Source organism: Motacilla alba, chromosome 4, assembly GCF_015832195.1.
Source record: "Motacilla alba alba isolate MOTALB_02 chromosome 4, Motacilla_alba_V1.0_pri, whole genome shotgun sequence".
NCBI lineage: Eukaryota > Metazoa > Chordata > Aves > Passeriformes > Motacillidae > Motacilla > Motacilla alba.
Genome location: NC_052019.1, coordinates 22,101,134 through 22,122,029, shown reverse-complemented (window position 1 = coordinate 22,122,029; position 20,896 = coordinate 22,101,134). Strand labels below are relative to the sequence as shown.

At 38.6% G+C, this 20,896-nt stretch overlaps 1 protein-coding gene across 1 annotated transcript; it reads right to left on the bottom strand.

Annotated features, from left to right (window-relative positions):
* Window positions 1-362: 362 nt before the first annotated feature.
* PGM2 (phosphoglucomutase 2) lies at window positions 363-19,289 on the bottom strand. The gene is made up of 14 exons (XM_038136165.1): window positions 19,173-19,289; window positions 14,671-14,838; window positions 13,717-13,823; window positions 13,282-13,366; window positions 11,915-11,998; window positions 11,148-11,341; window positions 9,795-9,984; window positions 9,046-9,143; window positions 6,396-6,576; window positions 6,184-6,277; window positions 4,968-5,097; window positions 2,277-2,466; window positions 1,524-1,657; window positions 363-769 (listed from the first exon to the last, which is right to left on the bottom strand). The coding sequence occupies exons 1-14, from the start codon at window positions 19,242-19,244 to the stop codon at window positions 667-669; spliced, it is 1,830 nt and encodes a 609-aa protein (XP_037992093.1). The 5' UTR covers window positions 19,245-19,289; the 3' UTR covers window positions 363-666.
* Window positions 19,290-20,896: the final 1,607 nt, after the last annotated feature.

Here is a 20,896-nt window from a genome sequence, read left to right as displayed (position 1 = left end):
ATGCTTAATTCAGTGAGGCAAAAAAAGGTGCTGTATATAGATATAATATCTTAATGGGTTCATGGTATTCAAAGACAGTTTAGCACACTTTGTATCCCTTGCCTGGAATATTACATGTAGTCCCATAGCAAATAGATATTGAACAAATTTGCTGTGAGTTTCTTGTTTCTTTGGGCCAAAATCCCTAAGAAAAATCACTACTTTGGAATCATCTACCCCAAGTTTGTCAAAGTCTCACCACAGACTTTAAATACTTCCTATTAACAGAAGAACTTCCTTTGCAAATCTAAACCTAGACAAAGTTGCATAGTGTTATCAGATTATATGCACACAAAACAAATAAGTCACCACAAAACAGGCTGTTTCAGATATCAGAATATTACTTATATTTAATTAAAACAAGTTTTGATTGAAATCCATTTGCAGTCAACTTTTAGTTCATAAAGCTTTTAGTTAACTGATTGGGTTTTTTTTGGTCCATTAAGAGTAAAGGTACTACTTTCCTTCCAAAATGAGATACTAGAGCCAAGAGTACCCAAAATAACTCTTAAAAGCAGAAGGCTTTACAGCAAGAGTTCTCAGATGTTTGGTCCTAAAAAACCTTAACTTCTTAAATAATGCACTTCTAATTCTGCAAAAGCCAATCAAGGTAGTAATTCTGCTATTTTACTCAGTCTTTCGTTGAAGTTTGTTTTTTTCTGGTTGAAAGAAGTGTTTTTCAAGAGCATTGACCAATTCATCTAGTTCCTTCTTCAGCTGTTCAACATCACTGGAAAACAAAATTCACACAAACACAGAAAACAGTGAAACAATGGAAAAGCTAAAATGTATAGTTTTAGTGTGAGGAATTTTTAAATCTGTTGCATTGCTTTAGACAAACATTTTATATTAATGCTAGAAGTCTATACATTTGATTTCTTATGGGAATGCACTGATGCTCACTTTCAACTGATATGCATGAAGACTGTGAAGAAACATAACTCCACAATATAATCTACAGTAGTATGGCAAATTTGAGTTCAGAAGAGCTTCTATTACTAAATGTAAGTGACTAGAAGTGTAATTTTTATACCTGTAGCAGTATTCTTAGATGACTTTTCATCTATGAAAAGTATTACTTTCATTACATAAATTAATAATTATCTTTAAGATTGTATGATTTCCAAGGCTACTGGTTAAGATATAACTGCTAAACATAAAAGGGTCTGAAATATATTAGAACACCTCATATTTGATTAAATATTTTTAAAGCAACTATGCATGTAAAGAAGGGGTGAAAATAATCGCATTTATTTAAGGCAGAATGTTTTTCCTGATACTGTTTTCACTGAATGTAAAACCAAGTTCAAAGAAATTTCAGTGACAAGAATGTGTCAACAAATTTTGCAGAGTTGAAGCTTTATACAAATACATTCACTAAAATGACTTTAGTAATATTATTTGACCATGGAGAGCTCTTGTTTCTCTAAAACAATACCAAAAAGCCACACAGACTCTGTTACACCAAATGTAAGTGACAATACCTGTTTCCAGGAGGTGCACAAAGTTCAGAATAGTATTTGATCTTTGGTTCTGTCCCACTGGTTCTCATGGTGGCCACTCCTCCATTAGCAAAAGTGAATGTTATCATTTGGCTGCTTTTACTAGTAGGAAGGATCTAGAAATATTAAGAATATTTTTTTAAAAAAACGTGGAAAGAGACTATATATAAACCCATGACTTGATGTTAGATAGTATGACAAAAGCATCAGCTAAAATTATAGTTTAGTTCTGTTTTCTTCAACACTGTGGTCTTGAGACCACAAGGACAGCCTTGCCCTCAGCCTGGAATCTGGTAGAACTGCATCACTGCTAGGTAACTCATTTCAAATCTAGACAATTTTTTTCTGCTCATAGAAGTTGAGCTGTCATGGCATTTCCCCGGAGGAAAGGAAATGGAGATTGTGGAGAAACACAGAATCCAAAACCACATCTTAATAGACAGTTTAACTTGCACTCACAAGTAAACGATGCAGATTGCTGTTGCAAGGCAGTAAAATCCCTCTACTGCCCCTCACAAACTCTCATCTTGGAGAGAAAAAACACACCACAAAACCTAACAAAAAACCCAACACCCCCTTGGCTTCACTTCCTCTCACCAAGGCATAACAAGTGTCACCAATCTAAGTTGTTTTATGACTCAGTGTGTAAATACATTTAGTGTTTCTCCACAGAATGTTTTATGTGCGTGTATATACATCACATATGATTTATATGTAATTTAGAAGGATACTTACAGCCTTTTGATCTGGCTGGCTGCTGTCATACCCAGTAGTTAGATCCCTTATTCCAGAAACTTTAAATCTACCACAAGATTTTGGGTATGTGTTTTTTCCATCAAAATTTCTAAGGTTGTCAAAAAGCTGTTGAATAACTTTAGGATCATGGCAGATGAAATACGAAGCTTTGGTAATATGGAAGCCGTATCTGTGAAGATGCAATATTAGTGAATCCAGGAAGCAATGTCCTAAGAGTTGTACGCCAGACACATTATACAACCTTCCAAAAAGCCACACTGTACTCGTGCTCACCCAACTGAAGCATCAGTTCTTGCCCTTACAATTTTAAAAAGGTCCAAACAGCTTAATTATCCCATTTCACATACTTCAAATAAACTTCTCTGCAGATGTCTTTTATTTTTGATTATGAAAACTGAGAAAATTTACAGCAACACCGAAGAAAAAAGGATACCATTATTGTCTTGAAGTGCCCTGACCACCATAGGAAGGGAAGAGATTACATCTAATAACTTCTTTGAGTGGATTCCAGATGACCTTTTCTAAGTAAAACAAATTCTAGAATTCTAGACCAGCTTTTCCAATCACAATTCATTGAAGTGTTTCTACCAAACATTAAAGTAGAAATGTTTTTACTAAACCAAATGGCTCTGAACATTGTCTCTCTTCCTCACCTGTTTGCTGCCAGGTAATGTGATGCAAAGACAAATGACCCAGTAACACTGACTTTTCAAAATATCATGTTGTTGAGAAACATACAAGCCTGGACTGGTTGTTCAAGTGAGCTCTTGCTACAGATCAAGACTTGATAAATATCCTTGATGGCAGTGAAAATCTAAGGGGCAGAATCTTCATTAGTAGTAAGATGTTCACACTAGAAATCTGAATCTTAAATAGGGTCATATTTATACCTAAATGGGTATCTTGAAGGTTAATAATAGTTAAATTAGTCTTAAGAATTCAGTAAGGGAATTAAAAAAACCTATCCTGTATCTGAAAGAAGTGATAAGCCTACTTAGGACCATGTCCTTTTCCTTATCTGCATTTACTTCGAGACAGATTCCCCTTCTACATTTCCAAAATACAAAATCGAGTTTCTTCTGCTTCAACTCACAAGACAAATCTGACAAAGAAGTGAAGTAGTAAGAAGTAGAAAACTGCAGCCCTATACTAGCCACAAACAAAAATCAAACACATGCAAAACAACCCCCAAAACAAAACAAGAACCCTCCTTCCAGCTCATTATCAAACAACAATTTAATAGGGCACATTTGTATCCTTCCCTCTATCTGTAGCTTTGCCACAAAGAGTGACTACGTGCAGTGACATCTTATAGACTGCTTTTATGCTAAAGCATCTCTGAGTCCTTTTCAGTGCCTATGTACACAGCAGCACTGTGGCACAGCTCAGTTCCACTCAGTCAAACATTCTGAGGTCAATCTGAAGCAGGTGTTTACTGTATTAGTATTAAAAAAAACCCCAACAAAACAATAAAAAACTCAAGCCAGAGGCTGAATATTCTAATCTTGAATATGCACTTCCAGCTAGTAGCATTGAAGAGAATTCTCACATCAGATGCTGTATTTGATACTCTAGGTATGAATTCCTCTTTCATGCTTCTATATTACACAATTTATCTATGCAGTGTAAGCATGTCTTTGCCACTTGATTCCTTCCTAAAGAGACAATGAAACTAGCTAGTGCTGCACACAAATGAGAACTCAGGACTGGCAAAACAAGCAGCACAAAGGCTGGAGTTTTCCAGTCTCTTTGCAGGTTCCACCCTCCCTGGTTACTGTGTATGAGACATGAAGATCTGGAGAGTATCAAACAGCCTGTGCTGCTCCCTCCTTTAAAACAAATAACCCAAAACCTCCACAAAGACCACTCCCTGCCTCATGAAATTCAATATTCATCTTTGCTATTGATTTCTTTGAACCCATTAAAAAAGAACAAAAGAAAAGTAATGCCTCATATTAAAAGCTCCCAGAGGGATACCCAGCTGTATATAGCCAAGAGTAATGGCCAGTCACAACACTTCTGTATAATCAGCTCAAATCTCATTAATCAGGAGCAGAAAGAGAAAAGGAGAACCAAAACTCAACAACAATAATCTATTAAAAAAAAAAGACATAATAATACAATAAAAAGCCTAACTTTAGAGCCAACTAGAATTAATTTAATCATAAGTAGCCCTGCAAGGACAGAAGCTGGCTTCTATGTATAGCATAAATAAGCCAGAGCTACTTAGACTCATTCAGTCATCAACATTTTTGAGTGTCTGGCTCATTTAAGCAGCAAGAAGCACTATAATCTCTACAACTCAGCAATACAGCTGCCCAATCTTCTGTAAAAGGACCCAAGTGCAGAACTTCCCAAAATGAAAAAACCTTTCAGGCATGTGAAGGGAAACATTTGAAAATCCACAAAGATCTCATTACTAATAGATAATTAGTAAGATAGTTATTATTATATTTAAATACCTTAAAACAACACAAAACAAAGTCATAAATATATTCATGTCCACAAGGCAGGAACACTTTCTGAAGATTACTATTACAGAATTGTCTTAATAGTACAATAATTCACATTTTATTTCTTTATAAACTATTGGTTGCTATTGAGGCCCTATTAACCCCAGTATGTAAAATTGAGAAAATCTGAAAAATAAAAAATGAAAATTGAACTCACTCATCATAGACGGCTTTCAGCTGCTGAGACAAAGACAAATTCCTGGTTGCCAAAAAGCTGGCCATCTCTGCAGTTATAACAGCAGCACTGACACCATCTTTATCCAGAACAGCAGGACAGCACATATACCCTAAACAAGGAACATTAGATCTAATTAGACACATTTTTAACAAGAAATAGGAAGGGGAGGGATTGTTACCCAAACATCTTTGAAAGAAGAAATGCACATTACCATAGTACAGACATTTTAGAGTCAAACCAAAAGTAAAAAAAAAAAAGATTCTTCTAATTGGTGTCAATTTTAATAAGCAAGGTATTCAATGGAATTTCAAGACAGAGATTTGCATCATATCAGTGCCACATGCTCCCAACTCCTTATGGAGCTTTCTAGAAAGAGAAATGCCACACTGCAGGACAATGCAAGTACAGCATTGTCTCAAATGTGATTACCTTATACAGTAGTGCAAGGTAACACTGATAATTATGTGTGAAATTAGCCACATCTTCTCTGGTTTTCAGATACTGAGATACTTAAAGAGCATTAGAGCCTTACAATTTCCTCCTCATGAATTCATGGCTTTCAGCCATAGCTTTCCAGTTCACAAATGTAATTTGGGGTAGTTTTTACTTTATGTTATTGTTATTTACACTGAGCTTAAATCGGTCAGGTAAAAAAGCTCAAGTTCATGTCTGAAAAAATGTGTTTGTTTCTTGTTTTTAAAAAAAAAAGTTTATGCAGAATTTGCAGTCCAGATCTTATAGCCATGCTACAGCCATGGTGTAGATACATACTCCTAGCTCACAAACTTTGTGCTAGGCAGAGATATAAAGGTTTTAAAAACTAGTATCAATGAGCAAAATAGATAATTATCTGCTACTCATTGGAAATACACCCATTGTATTGAAGACACCCTTATGTTGCCATTTAATTTTTTTTTACATTTTACTTCATTAATGGGATGCTAACAGAGCACTGGCAAAGGCTGCGCAGAGAAATTGTAGACTATCCTTCCCTGGAGATATTCAAGAACCATCTGGGTCCAATCCTGCGTAATTTGCACTAGGACACCCTGCTTGAGCAGGAACATTGGACCAAATGACCTCCATCAGTCCTTTCCAACCGCACCCATTCTGTGGCTCTCTGCAGTTCTGTCACTTTTTGTAGTAGCTCTATTTTCACTACTTTGCAAGATATGAAAACAATTCTGTCTCTTACCTATAGCCTCCTCAAATGCAAAAAGAACAGCTTTCCCCTGGTCCATGAGCTGTTTGGCACGGTTGCCCATCCACTTGAAACCTGTCAGCGTTTCCTACGGCAGGCAGGAGAAATCAAAGGCATTAAAAAGAAAAGCAATGGTTTACAAACATATGACATTTTGTAGGAAAGATACTAAAAGAACATGGAATAATGTGCAACGTGAAGCTTACCTCAAAGTGAAAACCTTCCTTTAGTGCAATTGCTCTCAGGATTTTGGAAGAAACAGTACTGGATAACATGTAGACATCTTTAATGGCACGAGTATCCCTACTGTTATTTTTCCAGCAAGTGAAGATCCACCAGCCTAAAAGAGCTCCTAGTTCATTTCCAGAAAACACTTTCCATTCACCACTACAGGCAAAAAAAATATTAGAAAGTACATGAAATCAAAGGATAATATTGGGGGTAAAAAAGAATCTATTGGTTCTTCTATAAATTAATATTAACAAAAAAACCACTGCCTTGGAATTCCACATAACAGTAACAAGGTATCATGTGCTCATAATGAACAAACAAAAAAATTCCTCCCCCAAAGTATTCTGAAACTCTTACCTTTCTTCTCCATCATACACATAAGCTTTTGCAGTTATCCAAAGATGAAACAGTGATATTTCCAACATTTTTAAAGCAAAACATTTTTATGTTCAGCATACAAATTATAAACTTGGTGATTAGGACAAGCACAGTGACATAAAAACACAATTCTCAAGTGATCAGTATTTTTAGTTGACCTAGTGACAAGTACTTTTAATTTAATCACAAATACATCAACTAGTTATTGGGAAGATTGGAAAAAAATCGTAAATGGGTATAAAAGATTAATATTGATGTGATGCTAGAACAGAAAAAAAATGAAGAAAAAAAGAAAGACAAATGTCAAAATTGCCAAAAAAATTCCCAGTCATAAAAGGGGACAGAGACACTTCCAGACTGACAAAACCAAGACCTACAGAAACAGTACCTGTTGTGAAAGAGAAGCAGACTCAGTCTCCTGCATTAACTGATGCCAACAGGCACAAAGCAATGCACAGCAGCAACTTAGTGTAAGAGTGCTGAGAGAGTGCTCTACAGGAGGTTCTGTCAAAGAAGAAGTACAGATACTGTAGGAGCCTATATTAATATTTGATTAGTGTATGAAAAGGTACAGCAGAAGTCTGAGAAGACACAGGACTGGAAGTTAGGAGACAACTAAGACTGGCTAAACAATGAGAGTAGAGGCAGCAGAATGAGAGACCACACTCTCACTGGTAACGGATGCAATAAACTAACAGCCCTCTTCAAGCTTCTGGGAGCTCAAAGTCTTCAGACAAAAAACATGAGTGATTTTGCATTCTTGTTTTAACCCATCATAACTAGCATCATATGAAACTTTTTATACCTTTTTCTCAATGCTGAATTGCCAACTGAGGCTGGCACAGACCAAAACCATTGAAATAAGAACCTTCCAACTGACACTGAGATACAGCAGAGTGTCCACAAAAGACCATTCTTCTTCCAAAGGCAGAGAAACCTCCTTAGTTCATGCTGTGAGGCTAATGAATTTAAAAGCATCCCAAAACCCCAAAGAAAATACTGCTACCTTTAAAGATACTATTTTAGCTTTTCTGGTTATCTGTTGAGCAAAATGGGTATTTGCACTGTCTCCTTTTACTGCACTTTTGACATTTGAGTCATTTAGTCAACATTTTGTCTGACTGATACAGATTCAACTATTTAGTTCATCCACAACCACTGAGGACATCTAGCAGATGCCCATATCATCCCTTGGGTACCAAAGACTGTTGCCATAATTTTACATCCCTCTTCTGGCTGTCATGCACAGGGAATTCATATATGCTGGCCCAGCAGCAGATTTTTTTTTCTGCTCCTCTCAAAGCTGAAAATCTTGAAGCTTATTTTTACTGAGGATTTATAGTTTGTAACTGCTCAGATTAGTTTCAAGGTAGATAAAGGAAAAACACCACTATTTGTAGATACGATACAAAGTGCTTGAACTTCAGCTTTCTTTTATTAACCAGATAAAACCACAATACAGAAATATAACTAATTGTAGAAGTACAGGATATCAGAGGGCATGAAAAAAGGGGACAGCTATATTGAGTCAGAACTATAGGCTACATTTCATAAATATGAACAACTTATGGTAAGCCCCTGACTGAGCAAGTTTGCCTTTTTTGACTGGGTATGCAAAGATAAATAATGCACATATAGGTGGTTCTTGAAGGGGAGAGCACAAATGACTACACTGAGAAGTACCAAACCATGAGGTACTTTAAGGTGAAATGCAAATACATAACATTATGTAAAGAAGTGGGAAACTGAGCAAGAGAAGCACAAATCATCTAATGATTAGTAAAATGTTTGGTTTAACAGGATTTGAGAAAGAAGATACTCATACTAAAGAACAAGAGATTATCAGGGAACCAAACAGATTCTCCTGAATCCAAGTTATTGTTTAATCAACCTAGAATGAAAAAATGTTTATCAGTCTTATGCGAAAAAAAATTGAACTGAAAACCTACCTTTGAAAAAGCATAGCACCACAACAACAATTCACATGCTTCTGTGCATGCCTAAACTACAGCAAGTGTCAACTATTTATTCAGGCTTCTGTACACTGTCTATATTGATCATTATTTCATATCCTTCCCCTATTTTGGCTGATTCATACAGTCTTCTCACATTTCTGTGTGTTTTCAATCCAAAAAATTATTGCTGTGACTATTCTTCCTCTGCAACACAAGTAGCAAGAATGCTCCAAATGAGCCTAACCTTGGGATGAAAAAAATGTCAATGGTTTGCATTACTTTATTACCATACCTCTCTTGTTTCTCTGCCACTGCCAGTCGATCAGCATCAGGATCATTTGCTAAAATGATTCTTGCCCCATCTTTTTCAGCCAAAGCAAAAGACAATGTCTGGAAATGTGGCAAGCAGGACCAGATGAGTGTTAATATCCCCAAATAATATTTTCACTTTCTTTATAGGTTTTAAGTAACTTCCCCCATTTATTGAATCTCAAACACCCAAAATCATTATGTGTCTCTCAAAAAACCCAAAAACTTCTAGCCTGGCAAGAGAAGAACATAGTCAGGACATTTAACTTTACCTACATCATTCCACTTCCGTGGCCCAACTTAAAAGCTACCTAGATTTAATAGGATCCTTCAATAACAAAGTGTAACAGAAATAGTAGCAGAAACTCCAACCACCTATCAGGACTTCTCCTGCCCCCTCCTGGTGTGGTGTCAGAACAAAAGAGTACAAACCTTCCAGAAACAAGTGAGAAGATTTTTTTTATTATTTTTTTAAATTAACTATCACTTTATCCCATGTGCAGATCCTGCCCATTGTGTTAGAGAACAAAATAGTTGAAAGTTATAGCTAATTACTACTTGACTGGTTCAAAGAGGGTTATGTCAACGAAAGGATACCAGCTAACTCTTCACTAAATGTAAGGCTATGAAACAGTTGAAAAATTGTCCTTCCACCAATAGCTACAGCTGTGACTTCTGGCAAAAAGGAATACACTGAAAGACATCACAACTATTTAAAAAAAATCTATTTACCAGAACACCTTTGCCTTCTTCAGGATTTGGATACTTCACTGTGGGAAAGTCTGGATCAGGATCTTTCTGCTCCGGAACAGCAAAAGGAGGGCTAAGGTCAAATGCCTTGAAAGCCAACTGCACAAATTTATGTCCTACGCCATGCACAGAAGTATGAACAAATTTCAGGTTTGTTTCCTTGTTTATATTCCTGAAATAAAACAGGTTAACAGTCAACTTGGGCACGGGAGACTGTTCTGCACAAAACTGACTAAGTTTGGAAACAGATACAACTCAGCATTCTATATCACTGTTAAAAATATGAATTAAAGGAGGTCAGATTTTAAAAGCAATGGCTTGAAAATTGGCTTAGCCTAATTTTTCAACAATATGAATCACTCTTGGCATCCAACATCCTAGTATGTGCAAATCACTGGAGTAAGAAAGACTGTACAGTCTACACATCCCAAGGAAGTCAAGTGAAAAACAAATACAACTGACTAAAGAGACTCTCCATCCCCAACTCTAGTACTTAAACCACCCCCAAAAACAGTGAACACAGTGAGTCAACAGCAGCCTGCCCAATTTGAGCACACTCATTTTTAGGAAGGAAAAAAATATTTGGCATATGTAAAATCATGCAAAAAAAATATCTGGCATATGTAAAATCATGCAAACTCCTAAGGAAACATTTAATTCCAATTCTGAAAAAGCAGTGTAATAGCCCCAGCTTTCTAGTAACCTTTGACTGTTTTTAGCAAGAGTAAGAACACGGTTACTGGTGCTTAAAATTTCTACATAAAAAACAGCAGATCTAGAAAGTTGATACTCTTCTACTACACAAATCAATTCTAACTGTTCACCAAGAGAAACATCCACTTTATTTTGCTAAGTAAAGATTTTACTGAGCAAGTGATAGGAGTAGGCTGTTGTAAGGCACCCAAGGCTACCAGGAGCACAAGCAAGGCTGGAATGACAGAGCGAGACCTTCTTGTCCAGAACTGGCTTAACAACCTGGTTCACTGTCTCTCTGAGAATCTTGTTTTAAGGCTGGTGGGCTATCCATGCCATGTCCACCTCCAGCAGCCCCAGTCTTGCTGGGATACTTGGCTGATGCATGGCCATGAAAATACAGGGAGATATCATCAGAAATTTGGTCACTTTGCTGGGTTAGACCTCTGCCAGGACAGCTTCATGAACTGGCTTATGACACCACCACAGAGCTAGAGTGCAACCCCAAAAGATGACAAAAAGGAACAGGCAGAACTGGGTCATGGCAGGACTGTGGCCACCCTCACTCCCATCAATTTAAACTGCCCTGCTAACATACTAGATGGAATATCCTGCATTCTTAAAGGAATTAACAGCAGTCACCTGTAAAAGCACTGTTTCTGTATGTCTTTGAAATACTCCTCATTGACCATGGCATATGGATCATGAAGTAGTGGGCTGCTGTCAATCAGTTTGTCATCCCAAGCCTGAGGCCATGGTTCTTGGTTCTCCTCAATAGCCTGAGAAATTCCTTTGTCATGAGGGGAAATTATCTGAGCACCATTTTCCCAGTAAACCTAAATAAAAAAATAGGTATGTGAGTATTTGATCATTAATCTTGTAATATAATTTTGTTATGTTTTTTTGTTGGTTAAGGTACAGTACATCCACTAAAGTATTAAAGTATTACAGTAAATTAGGCTTAGGTATTTTGTTCATATTCTCAGTGTTTCTTCTCACATCCTATTTTTATTCTATGAAAAAAAAAGCAGTTTAATTTTATCAAAAGATATCAAGATCCATAATGAGACACAAAACAAAGCCCAATCATTTACTGAGAAAACTTCCATTTTAGTATTTTGGAAAAAGTCTGTATATGACTGCCCAGCTATTGAGTGACTGGTGCACAGGAAATTCAGCTGTGTTTTTTTCAGTGCATAGCAGATTACAATGGCATCCTGCTTTCTAGAGCAAAGATTTTAATTATATTATCAGTTTAACATGACACTAGCTTTAAATACATAGAAGAGATAGAGAGACTAGTAATTAATTAAGTCTATACCATGACAAGAACTATAGACAATTGCATTAGTTTCTCTACATGAAAAAAAAAGAGACAAAGAGACAGAAAATAGATCACATTAGAATACCTTGTAACCATTGTCTTGTTTTGGATTATGGGATGCAGTAACCATAATTCCAGCACAAAGCTTCAGATGAGTTACCGTGTATGGCTGCAACAAGAGAAAGTTACTTGAAGTAGAATGTGCAACATATTATTTATTATTTTTCTCATGCATACATAATACTTCATATTATGAAAATAAAGTCAAGATGTGATTCCTACACACTGACTCCCTAAAGCAGAAGCTAAATAGTACCTGCTCCACTAGAGTCCACGTGGCACAGCTTTAGCCCTTGTTTTTCTTGTGCATTTTCCCTTTTTTTTTTTTTTTTTGTTATTAATGTTTAGCCCTTGTTTTTTCTTGTGCATTTTCCCATTTATGTGTTATTAATGTTGTTCCAGATGCTTTGTGAATCTCTAGTGCCTTTCTAGAAGGAAGCTAGATGCATGTGTTCCTTACTGTGGAATGACTTGAGGTACCCAAGGCCTTAGAGGGTGCCAAGTCTGTTGGGTAATGACACAAATCAGCACGGGGCAGAGAACTGCAGCTCAAGCAGTCTCATCCACACTGTCTTTTGGGAGCAGCCTGGGGAGCAGCTACTCCATCAGGGTTCAGAAGACAATTGTTTTGGAGAGAGCTCTTATAAATTAGCTCAGAACAGAGGGAGTGAATTAAAAATGAAGCATTATTCATGAACACAGGTCCAATTTGTGTTTACTCCTGGCTCTTTATTTAATACTGAAATGCAATCAACTATGTTCTCGCAACAACACTTCAAACTGCACTATGAAGAATTTGACCCTAAATCTTCAAAAATTGTATCAGTATAAGAATACTATGTAGAAAGTCTTTATACCACTATGTTCTGTTTGGAATGCTCACTGGAGCAAGTGGTATAGGGAGAAATTATTGCTTTTAGGACAAGGGCCAGGAGTAGGGCTTTTCTGCATTGCTCTGGAGACACCTGGTGTTCTGATGGGGGCATCGTGGACACAATTCAACCACCCTTCTGACAAAACATCACTGCACTCCAACAACTTGCTAGCTATTTTGGATTCAATACCTGCCCTTGCCCCTCCTCCCCACAAAAAAAAAAAAAAAAAAAAAAAAAAAAAAAAAAAAAAAAAAAGGTAAAATACAGCCAAATGTGAGTGTATGTTTTCGGCTCCAGACTCCTTAGGAAACTGCTGACATTCCACATTCTCCCTTCGTCTCCAATGTATGTTGTAAACTATACACAGCTAAATAAGTACAAGACTCTCTGCAGGAAGAGCTTAAAAAGTAAGAGCTGATTTGTGTAGTTATCCTTACTTTAAGTAATGCAAGGTATCTGACAGAATTTGTGTACATTTAAAGCAGATAATGTAATAAAAACATAATAAAAAACATACCACAAAGGGAGTTGGTACTATATCAGAGAATAGATAAACTGGAACTCCCTGACTGATGAAGGTATTGGCAGCAAGTCTTGCAAACCTAAATAGGAAGAAAAGATACCTGGGTAATATATTCATTTTCTTGCCTATTGGTTTCCTAGAATTCACAACTTTCTCTCCCATCCTAATGCAATTACAAAACCCCAACAAAACCACCATCACTTATCAATATATCTCAATTATTGTACAGACCCAATTATTTGGGTCACTATTCCCAAAAGACAAAGCACAACTCTAAGAACTACTTTGGTATTACCAGTATGTAAGAATATTGTAAATCCCACACATTAATTCACTTTACAGAAAGAAAATACAATTGAAGTAGATATAAATCCATCATGGATCACACAAGGTATCTACAACATACTAAACACAAAATCTAAGAAGTACCTTTTGCTACTACCTCCACTGGAAAGATGAGCACGAGCATCAAACCCAATCACAACTCCTCTCTTTTTCAGGTCAGTGAAATTCTTCTCGAGGTATCTGCAAAATCCCTTAAGACAACAACAAATCCACCTCATTAACACAATCTTGATGTTTAATTTATCATCACGTTAAGATAATTGCTAAGATGCTGATGTCTTAGGAAGCTGAGCACACATAGCATCTCACTGAACTGCTCTGGGATCCAGCTTGTCCATGACCAATAAACACCAAGAAATATCAGAAACCTTCAAATCAATATTGCAAACCTCTAAAGCATTTAAGTACTTTTAAAAATATCAGAATCAACTCCAAAAAGGAACAGGTAACACAATTAGTCTGAATTGCAGGTTTTGAGAAATTATTCAGCTGTCATAGGTATCACATGCGGAAGAGAACAGCTGGCCAGCATTTCAGGTTTTTAACCAAATCTCACCCTTAATAATGGCATCTCTTTAGCACACGATACATCACCACTCCAAGCTGTAGTTATTCAAGGTTGTGCGTTTTTCCCCAAGTAGATCTACTTTAGGATCCATGTATGTATACATACCTTCACTGCCTCTATGTAAAACTATGTCTAGCACACACAAAGCCCAACCAAATGTTGGCTACCTTTGGGGTTTTTTTGCAGTTGTAACAACAGTGCTGTTAGACTTGAGCTTAACTGCAGCTGTGTATAAATTAAATTGCAAATCAAATACGGAAAGTAACTTCTTTTAACAGTTTAATAGCTTCTCTCTGCTTGTTTTCAGAGATCAGCACTCAGCTAATAATTATAATACAAATTACTTGTGAAAACTGGAAGAATAGGAGAGAACTTGTACTTCCATAGAATACTCATTTGCTTGCCATAAATCAGGCTCTTCCATTCACATACACAACCAGTTAAGTGAGATAAAGTGCTGAACACAATACCTGGGTTGTCTGGATAATAGTCAAGTCATTCATGTGGGAAATCCCTGCTCCCATGGCAGCTCTGAGCCCTGCCGTGCCAAACTCCATCCGCGAGCCAAAGTATTTCTGCAGTTCTCCAGCATTTCCTTCCGCAAGCAATTGTTTCACGATTGCGTAAGTTTTTGGATTCTGTTGACACAAAATCCAGACATTCTAAATGAGGTTTTGTTCTTTTTAACAGAACTGACTTTCTGTCCCAATCCCTGGGTTTCAGTATCAAGAACACCAGAACTCATGCTGTCTTCTTAATTTTAAATCAGTACATCCTCAAGTATTACTTTAGATTTATCTCCTTAAGTGAATATGCAACCTGGACAGCAGTGTGTATATGTCTGTATGCTGTATGTATGTGTGTATGTATATATATATATATATATATATATATATATATTCCCCACAATCTGGGATGTTAAAAGACTTCCAAGATGTCTATTTTTTTTTGTTTTGTTTTTGAAAACAAACAAAAAGCAGCACTTTCACAATTCAGAGAATTTTTCCTCATCACAACACAAGAACTACACTAAACATTTAAGAAAGTAAGGTAAGCTAATTATTAAGAAACATTTGTTGTTTCTATAGCACTATATGTAGAGTTTAAAACACATTAAATCATAATCTTGTCCCAGGACTGGCTAGCACCAGAGGTAGCAGCAAAACTAAGTAGACTGGGCAGAAGATAATTTCCAACATGTTTGCAGGTAATGCTTGTAAAAATAAACATAATTCCAGGATGAAAGTCTAGAAACTACAGCCAAATTCTTAATAAAATTACTCAAGAGTGGCAACAAAAAGGCCATGTCAAACCACTTGAGAACAGTGAGGAGTTTCTAACTTTCACTGCTTTTCTTGGCATACTGCTTCCACAGATTCTCTATTGTTAATTACGCTTTTTGTTTCCAGACTTAGGGAATTAGCAAAGTCCTGTATGCCTCACCTTCTCAACGTTTTAACATGATACTTGTGAAGTTCAGTATTTGATTTCTTGACAACTTAGGAGCCAAGAGGACAGATGGCAGGTGGCAGACTCCTGACAACAGGATTATCTGAGAGGCAGCAGGTTACTCACTGCATGAGTACACACACTTTACTCTGGAGTACAAAGATTCTCATTTCCAAAGGGACACAAACTTTGATTTCTAGGCAATTAAATAAACTCATAAAAGTCACAGACTTTACTATTTCCTGGATGACTGAGGTATGCTTACAGCAAGGGAAAACATATCATTCTAGGCAAAAAAGGAAGAAAAATTAAACGTAAAACCATATATCTTCTGCAGCTTCAGAAAATGTTGCAAACACACAGAGTAGGAGGCATGTGAGTAAGTCTGCATACATATAAAACCAAGACCAGATGGGAATGTTCTAACCACTGACCTGTGCATCCACTGCCACAGGACAAACAACATAGTTTAAATACATACTGAAAAAGCCAAAGTGCCTTTAGTGCTAATGAGCAAACTGCATAATGGAGAATAAGCTAAAGAATTAAAAAAAAAAAAAAAAATGCGGCTTCTTGAGTGCAATAAACAATTAGATACCCCAGAATTACTGATTACAGTGCAAAAATTACCAATTTACCAGTCCAAGAATGTTGTAACTGACACTTCCTTGCAGGCAGCTTGACACCATTACCTATTATTATTGAGTAATTATATTCTGTAAGAATAAATATAATTCTATGTTGCTATAGAATATATAGGGCAGCATAACTGAGTTTAGACTGTTTACAAGTTGATGTCAAGTTTTTGCTTTAACATCAGGTCTGTGTCTCAAAGGTAAAGCCTGGATGACACCATTTGCATCCAATTTTGTACAGAGCCTAATCACCTTTTAATTTCTCCGTGTGAGCTTTGTGCATGTGAGTCATCTCTAAATACTGAAAGGAGCATGTTTTTAGGTAGATACCACACACATTTCTACAGGTGTTTGACAGACCAGAAGCTGCAATCCCAGTGCAGAAGGACATCAGGAGCATCCTCCAGCTCTCACAGCCAAGGAGTTTTTTGTTTGCTGTTGTCAGTGCAATTTCCCAGGTTTGGTATCTACTGTGAAAATAGAGGGATCCTCCAGTTTTTAAGTCTGGTTAAATGTATACGTCCAGGTGGCTGCTCAAATCTTAAGTGTTTCAGTCCTTACAATTTTCTAAAGAAAACTTGGCTGCATTAATTTAGTTGTTCCCCACTGCCTGCCTCTACCCCACACCAAATAATGGTAAAAGGTCAATGTGGCAGAAGGATTTTTCCAGAACTGCTGTTATAACTGTTTATGGCTATTTTCTCCACAGAACTTGCCTATTCTTTTAAGATGCCATTGTACACAGCTAAGTAAAAAACTAATCTTGGTTTTGGCTTTTTCTTCTGCCTAAACAAGGAAGGACCAAATTTTATCAGAAGGATGAAGTGCTGGCTTTTTCCTTTCTGATTCTCTCAGGTTATGCTTTTTCTGCTCTCAAATTAAACCAGATGTGAGTACGGGAGTACCATTTTCTGTGAATACAGTGGCAGATGATTTAATACTAAGATAATATCCACTAGTGCAATTAGCCTGAACATCACCTGGTAACACTCGAGTTATTTACTTTAATCTACACTACAGGAAGGCTCTAAGTGTTATCATCAGTAGAGGAGTCCCCACAAGGTTTTATAGGAGAGGAAAAACTTCTGACTAAACAGATTTTATTTTTACTAAAACCAGAAGCTACCTTCCATTCATAATTCTATGACTGATAATAGAAAGAATGAAAAATATGCTATTACTGTAATGAGCAGAGTGATGTAAACAGCCTGGTAACAAGCACAGTCATTGCCATGTAGGTAGAAACTTCCAGTTAGGCCAGCAGGACCGCCATCAGCCCATAAGGGCTTGCTCTTGCAGATGATTATTTTGTAAGAAACATGGCGCTTATCATCATTAAATATTAACCCATCTCTGAATGTCAAAAAGGAACTTTTTTATATCAGAGTAAATGGACAAGGGTTACATCTGAGTCTTCTGTTGCTCAATAGAAACATGCAACAGCTCTGTGAGAAATTAAAATACCTCATCACTTTTGAGCAATCAGCAATGGGTATTGCACACTAGTCAATTATTACTGAGTCAAAGATGAAAGTGCTAACAGAGGACTAAACTTTCAAAATTAAAGATGCTATAAAGGATACTGCATTAGATTTCCAGAGGGTTTACCAAAATAATCAGAATAACCAGGTGAAAAGCAAATTATTACACAGAAGACAGGAATATAACTAATGCCGGTCAGGGAAGCTATGTAAATAAGAGGCTCTAAAACCAAACTATTTTCTCAAATTTAATTAAACTGGGAAAAAAAGGCACTAAAGCTTATTGTCATTTGATGTGATGCATTAGCATTTCTGAAAAGAGGACTAGTTTTGCACTGCTCTATCACTAATAAAACCAGAACTGGGTAACTCCTCTGTTAAACAGTTTACTGATTTTAATGAAGAATCACAACAAGCTCGAGGTACTTCTAATGACATCCTTTAGAACCTGGAAAGAATACTAAAAAAGAGAATTAATGTATGTTTCCACTAATGTTTTTGAAATAAGCACAAGATGCCTTACCAAACAGGTATGTGTGCTGGCTGCACAAAACTCGGAGAGCATTGTTGAGTGCTCAGCTCGGGGGAGTCAATTTGTGACTGAAGGGGGGCAATGGCCCGTGCGTGCCAATACAGCCAAATGAACAAATTATATTTAAAGGGACATAAAAAATGCTAACCAAACGTGTCAATAGAGGCCTGCATCTCAGTGGGACCTGCAGCAGCAAGCAACTGCATGACCATTTCTAGAACACTGCTATGGCAAGATATTTCTTTAGGTATATGGAAAACAGAAACACACAGAAGATTTTACTACTGCACCTAGTGCTGTCAAATCCAAAACCAAAGATAAGTCTCAACAGGTGGGGAAATAACACCTGAAAAATACAGGACTGACAGCTTCTGCATTTCCAAGTGTTTTTGAAGGGAGCCCCCAGGCCTTTTGGGATCAATATTTTAGTAAACAAGAATTTGAAGGTACCAGGAGGTTTTTAACACTGAGAGACAGGTAACACGGCGATGTACGCTGGTCTTTTATAATTTAAGTCTACCAACTGCCCTGCGACCGAGGCGGTTCGGAACAATACAGGCCCGTTTGAAAAAGGCGTTCAGTACAGCTAAACGCCAGACTGAGACCAGCCGGGGGGTTTCCAAAAGAGAGGGGGCCCGCAGCCCCACCTGCGCCGGCCCCGCCGCGGGGCGGGAGGGAGGGGATGGATGGAGGGGTGGAGGGAGAGCGCCCCTTTCTCAGAGGGCTCTGAAAGCAGAGCCAAAGGAGCGAACAGGTGCTTTTACCGCACCCCAAACGGGCACAATGCACCAGCCGGGCGTCACGCCGCGCCTCCTGACCCTGCGCCCTCACGGCCCCCGCGCAGCCCGCGCCTGGCCGGAGCGGCCGCCGCTCACCTTGTCCCAGAGCAGCCACTGCTCGGCCGCGCGGCGCAGCGCGCCAACCTCCGCCGAGCCCCGCGCTGCCATCGCACCGCACCCGAGCCGCCGCGCCGCTCCGCTCCGCTCCTTCCCTCTTCCGGAGCCCGCCCGCCCCGCTCCCTCCGCTCCGCTCCGCCCGCCGGCCCGGCCCGCGCCGCCCCACCTCCGCCCCGCCCGCCCGCCCGGGCCGGGGTCAGGGCCGGGGCCGGGGCCACGGCCGGACGGGGCGGCCCCGCCTCCGTGCTGCCCGCCGCGGCCGGGTCGGGGCCCTCGCGTAGAGAGGGGGTTCAGTAATATTTTCCCCAGGGCGCTGAATGCTGTCAGGCGGGGCTGCGGCTGCCGGCCCGCGGGAGCCCCGAGGGGCGCCCATGGCCCCGGCCCTCGCACTGCGCCGAACGGAGGAGGAGGAGCGTTCCCAAATGACAGCGGGAAACCAGCGGTGGACGCAGCCGGTGGACACAGCCGCCTCCACCGCAGCATGGCTGACGGAAGAAATAACGCTGTTGTTACAAGTGTCACATTCCACGGGTATTCGACTAAGGCGAATGAGATTCCTTTTTTTTATAGTCAAGATAAATGAGGGATGAGCTCGGGAGCACTCTAATTAGGATAAAGATTTTAACTAAATGGTCTTTAAAGTCCTTTATGACCCAAAACGTGCTATGATTCTAAAATTTTCATAGAAATAATGACTTGCACAGATACTTGAAAACCTTTTAAAGTGCATGTGAACAAGAGAAATTCTACACATCACTTGCAAAAATGTTAATGCACATCCTTCTGATACTCACTACTGATTAGTGAAATAATTGTTATGATACCCTTACAGAAAAACTGTTAAGATGAAACATCAGAGGAACTGAAGCATAAGAGAATCAGAAAAAAATAGGTTGTTTGGCCATTTTTCTAATCATCTGTTTTCTCTATCGTTTTGATAGTGGTCATTTAACCCAACTCCTCTGGCCTCTGCATCTCTCTGGCTGAACACAAATCTGACCTCAGCTGCAAAATTAGAAAAAAAAAAAAAAACCAACTGAATTTCACTCAGGAAAATGGACTGCATTCCTTCTGCTAGATTTAAAGAACAGGTTAATATGACTTTGAATAATTTTTATAGCACGGTGGCTTTGAGAGAAGCCTGAGCTGCCAAGCTGCTGCTCTGTCTAAACAGTTTGTGTTTTGACTGGAATCCCCTGAAGATGCCATGATAAGCCCCTCCATCTTGGTTGATTTCTTACAATTTTTTTGGCAAACATACAGTGCAGAGAGCACTGAACAATCTTTCTTGCCTAACAAGATTTCTGTCATCAACTTCCCAAAGTGCTCAGGGAAACAGCAGTCTGAGTACTCTGGAGCTTCAGGACAAGGTGTTCTGGAGGTTTCCCCTCCATTTTATCAGCCTCTGTCGAAGCTGGACTAGAGCAGGTGATGCACATCTGCAGGGAGAGCCATAAGGAGTGTTTGGGATTTCCCTGTTTAACTGCAGCACAGGCCAAGGCAGGGGAAGACCCCTGAGTGGCGTGGATGCAGAGCTGTGTTGCAGGTGTTCTGAGGCTGCTGAGAAATGCGAGGTCACTGTGAAAGTGCCACCCACACAGGAGGAGCAGATTAATTTACCAGGGGTGCCAAGTCCTGAATCTGAACTCTTGTGGGGGATATCCTATCCAGGCACTTTCCAACAGTGCTTCAATGGGAGTAAT

What these genes read in the sequence shown, in the direction of transcription:
- PGM2 (XM_038136165.1), bottom strand. Translation starts at nt 19,244, where the DNA reads ATGGCAGCGCGGGGCTCGGCGGAGGTTGGCGCGCTGCGCCGCGCGGCC. An exon ending in CTATTATCCAGACAACCCAG is followed by an intron (nt 13,824 to 14,670) that starts GTATTGTGTTCA and finishes TGTTGTCTTAAG; the next exon opens with GGATTTTGCAGATACCTCGA. An exon ending in TGCATTTGAGGAGGCTATAG is followed by an intron (nt 5,098 to 6,183) that starts GTAAGAGACAGA and finishes TTCCTTGTTTAG; the next exon opens with GGTATATGTGCTGTCCTGCT.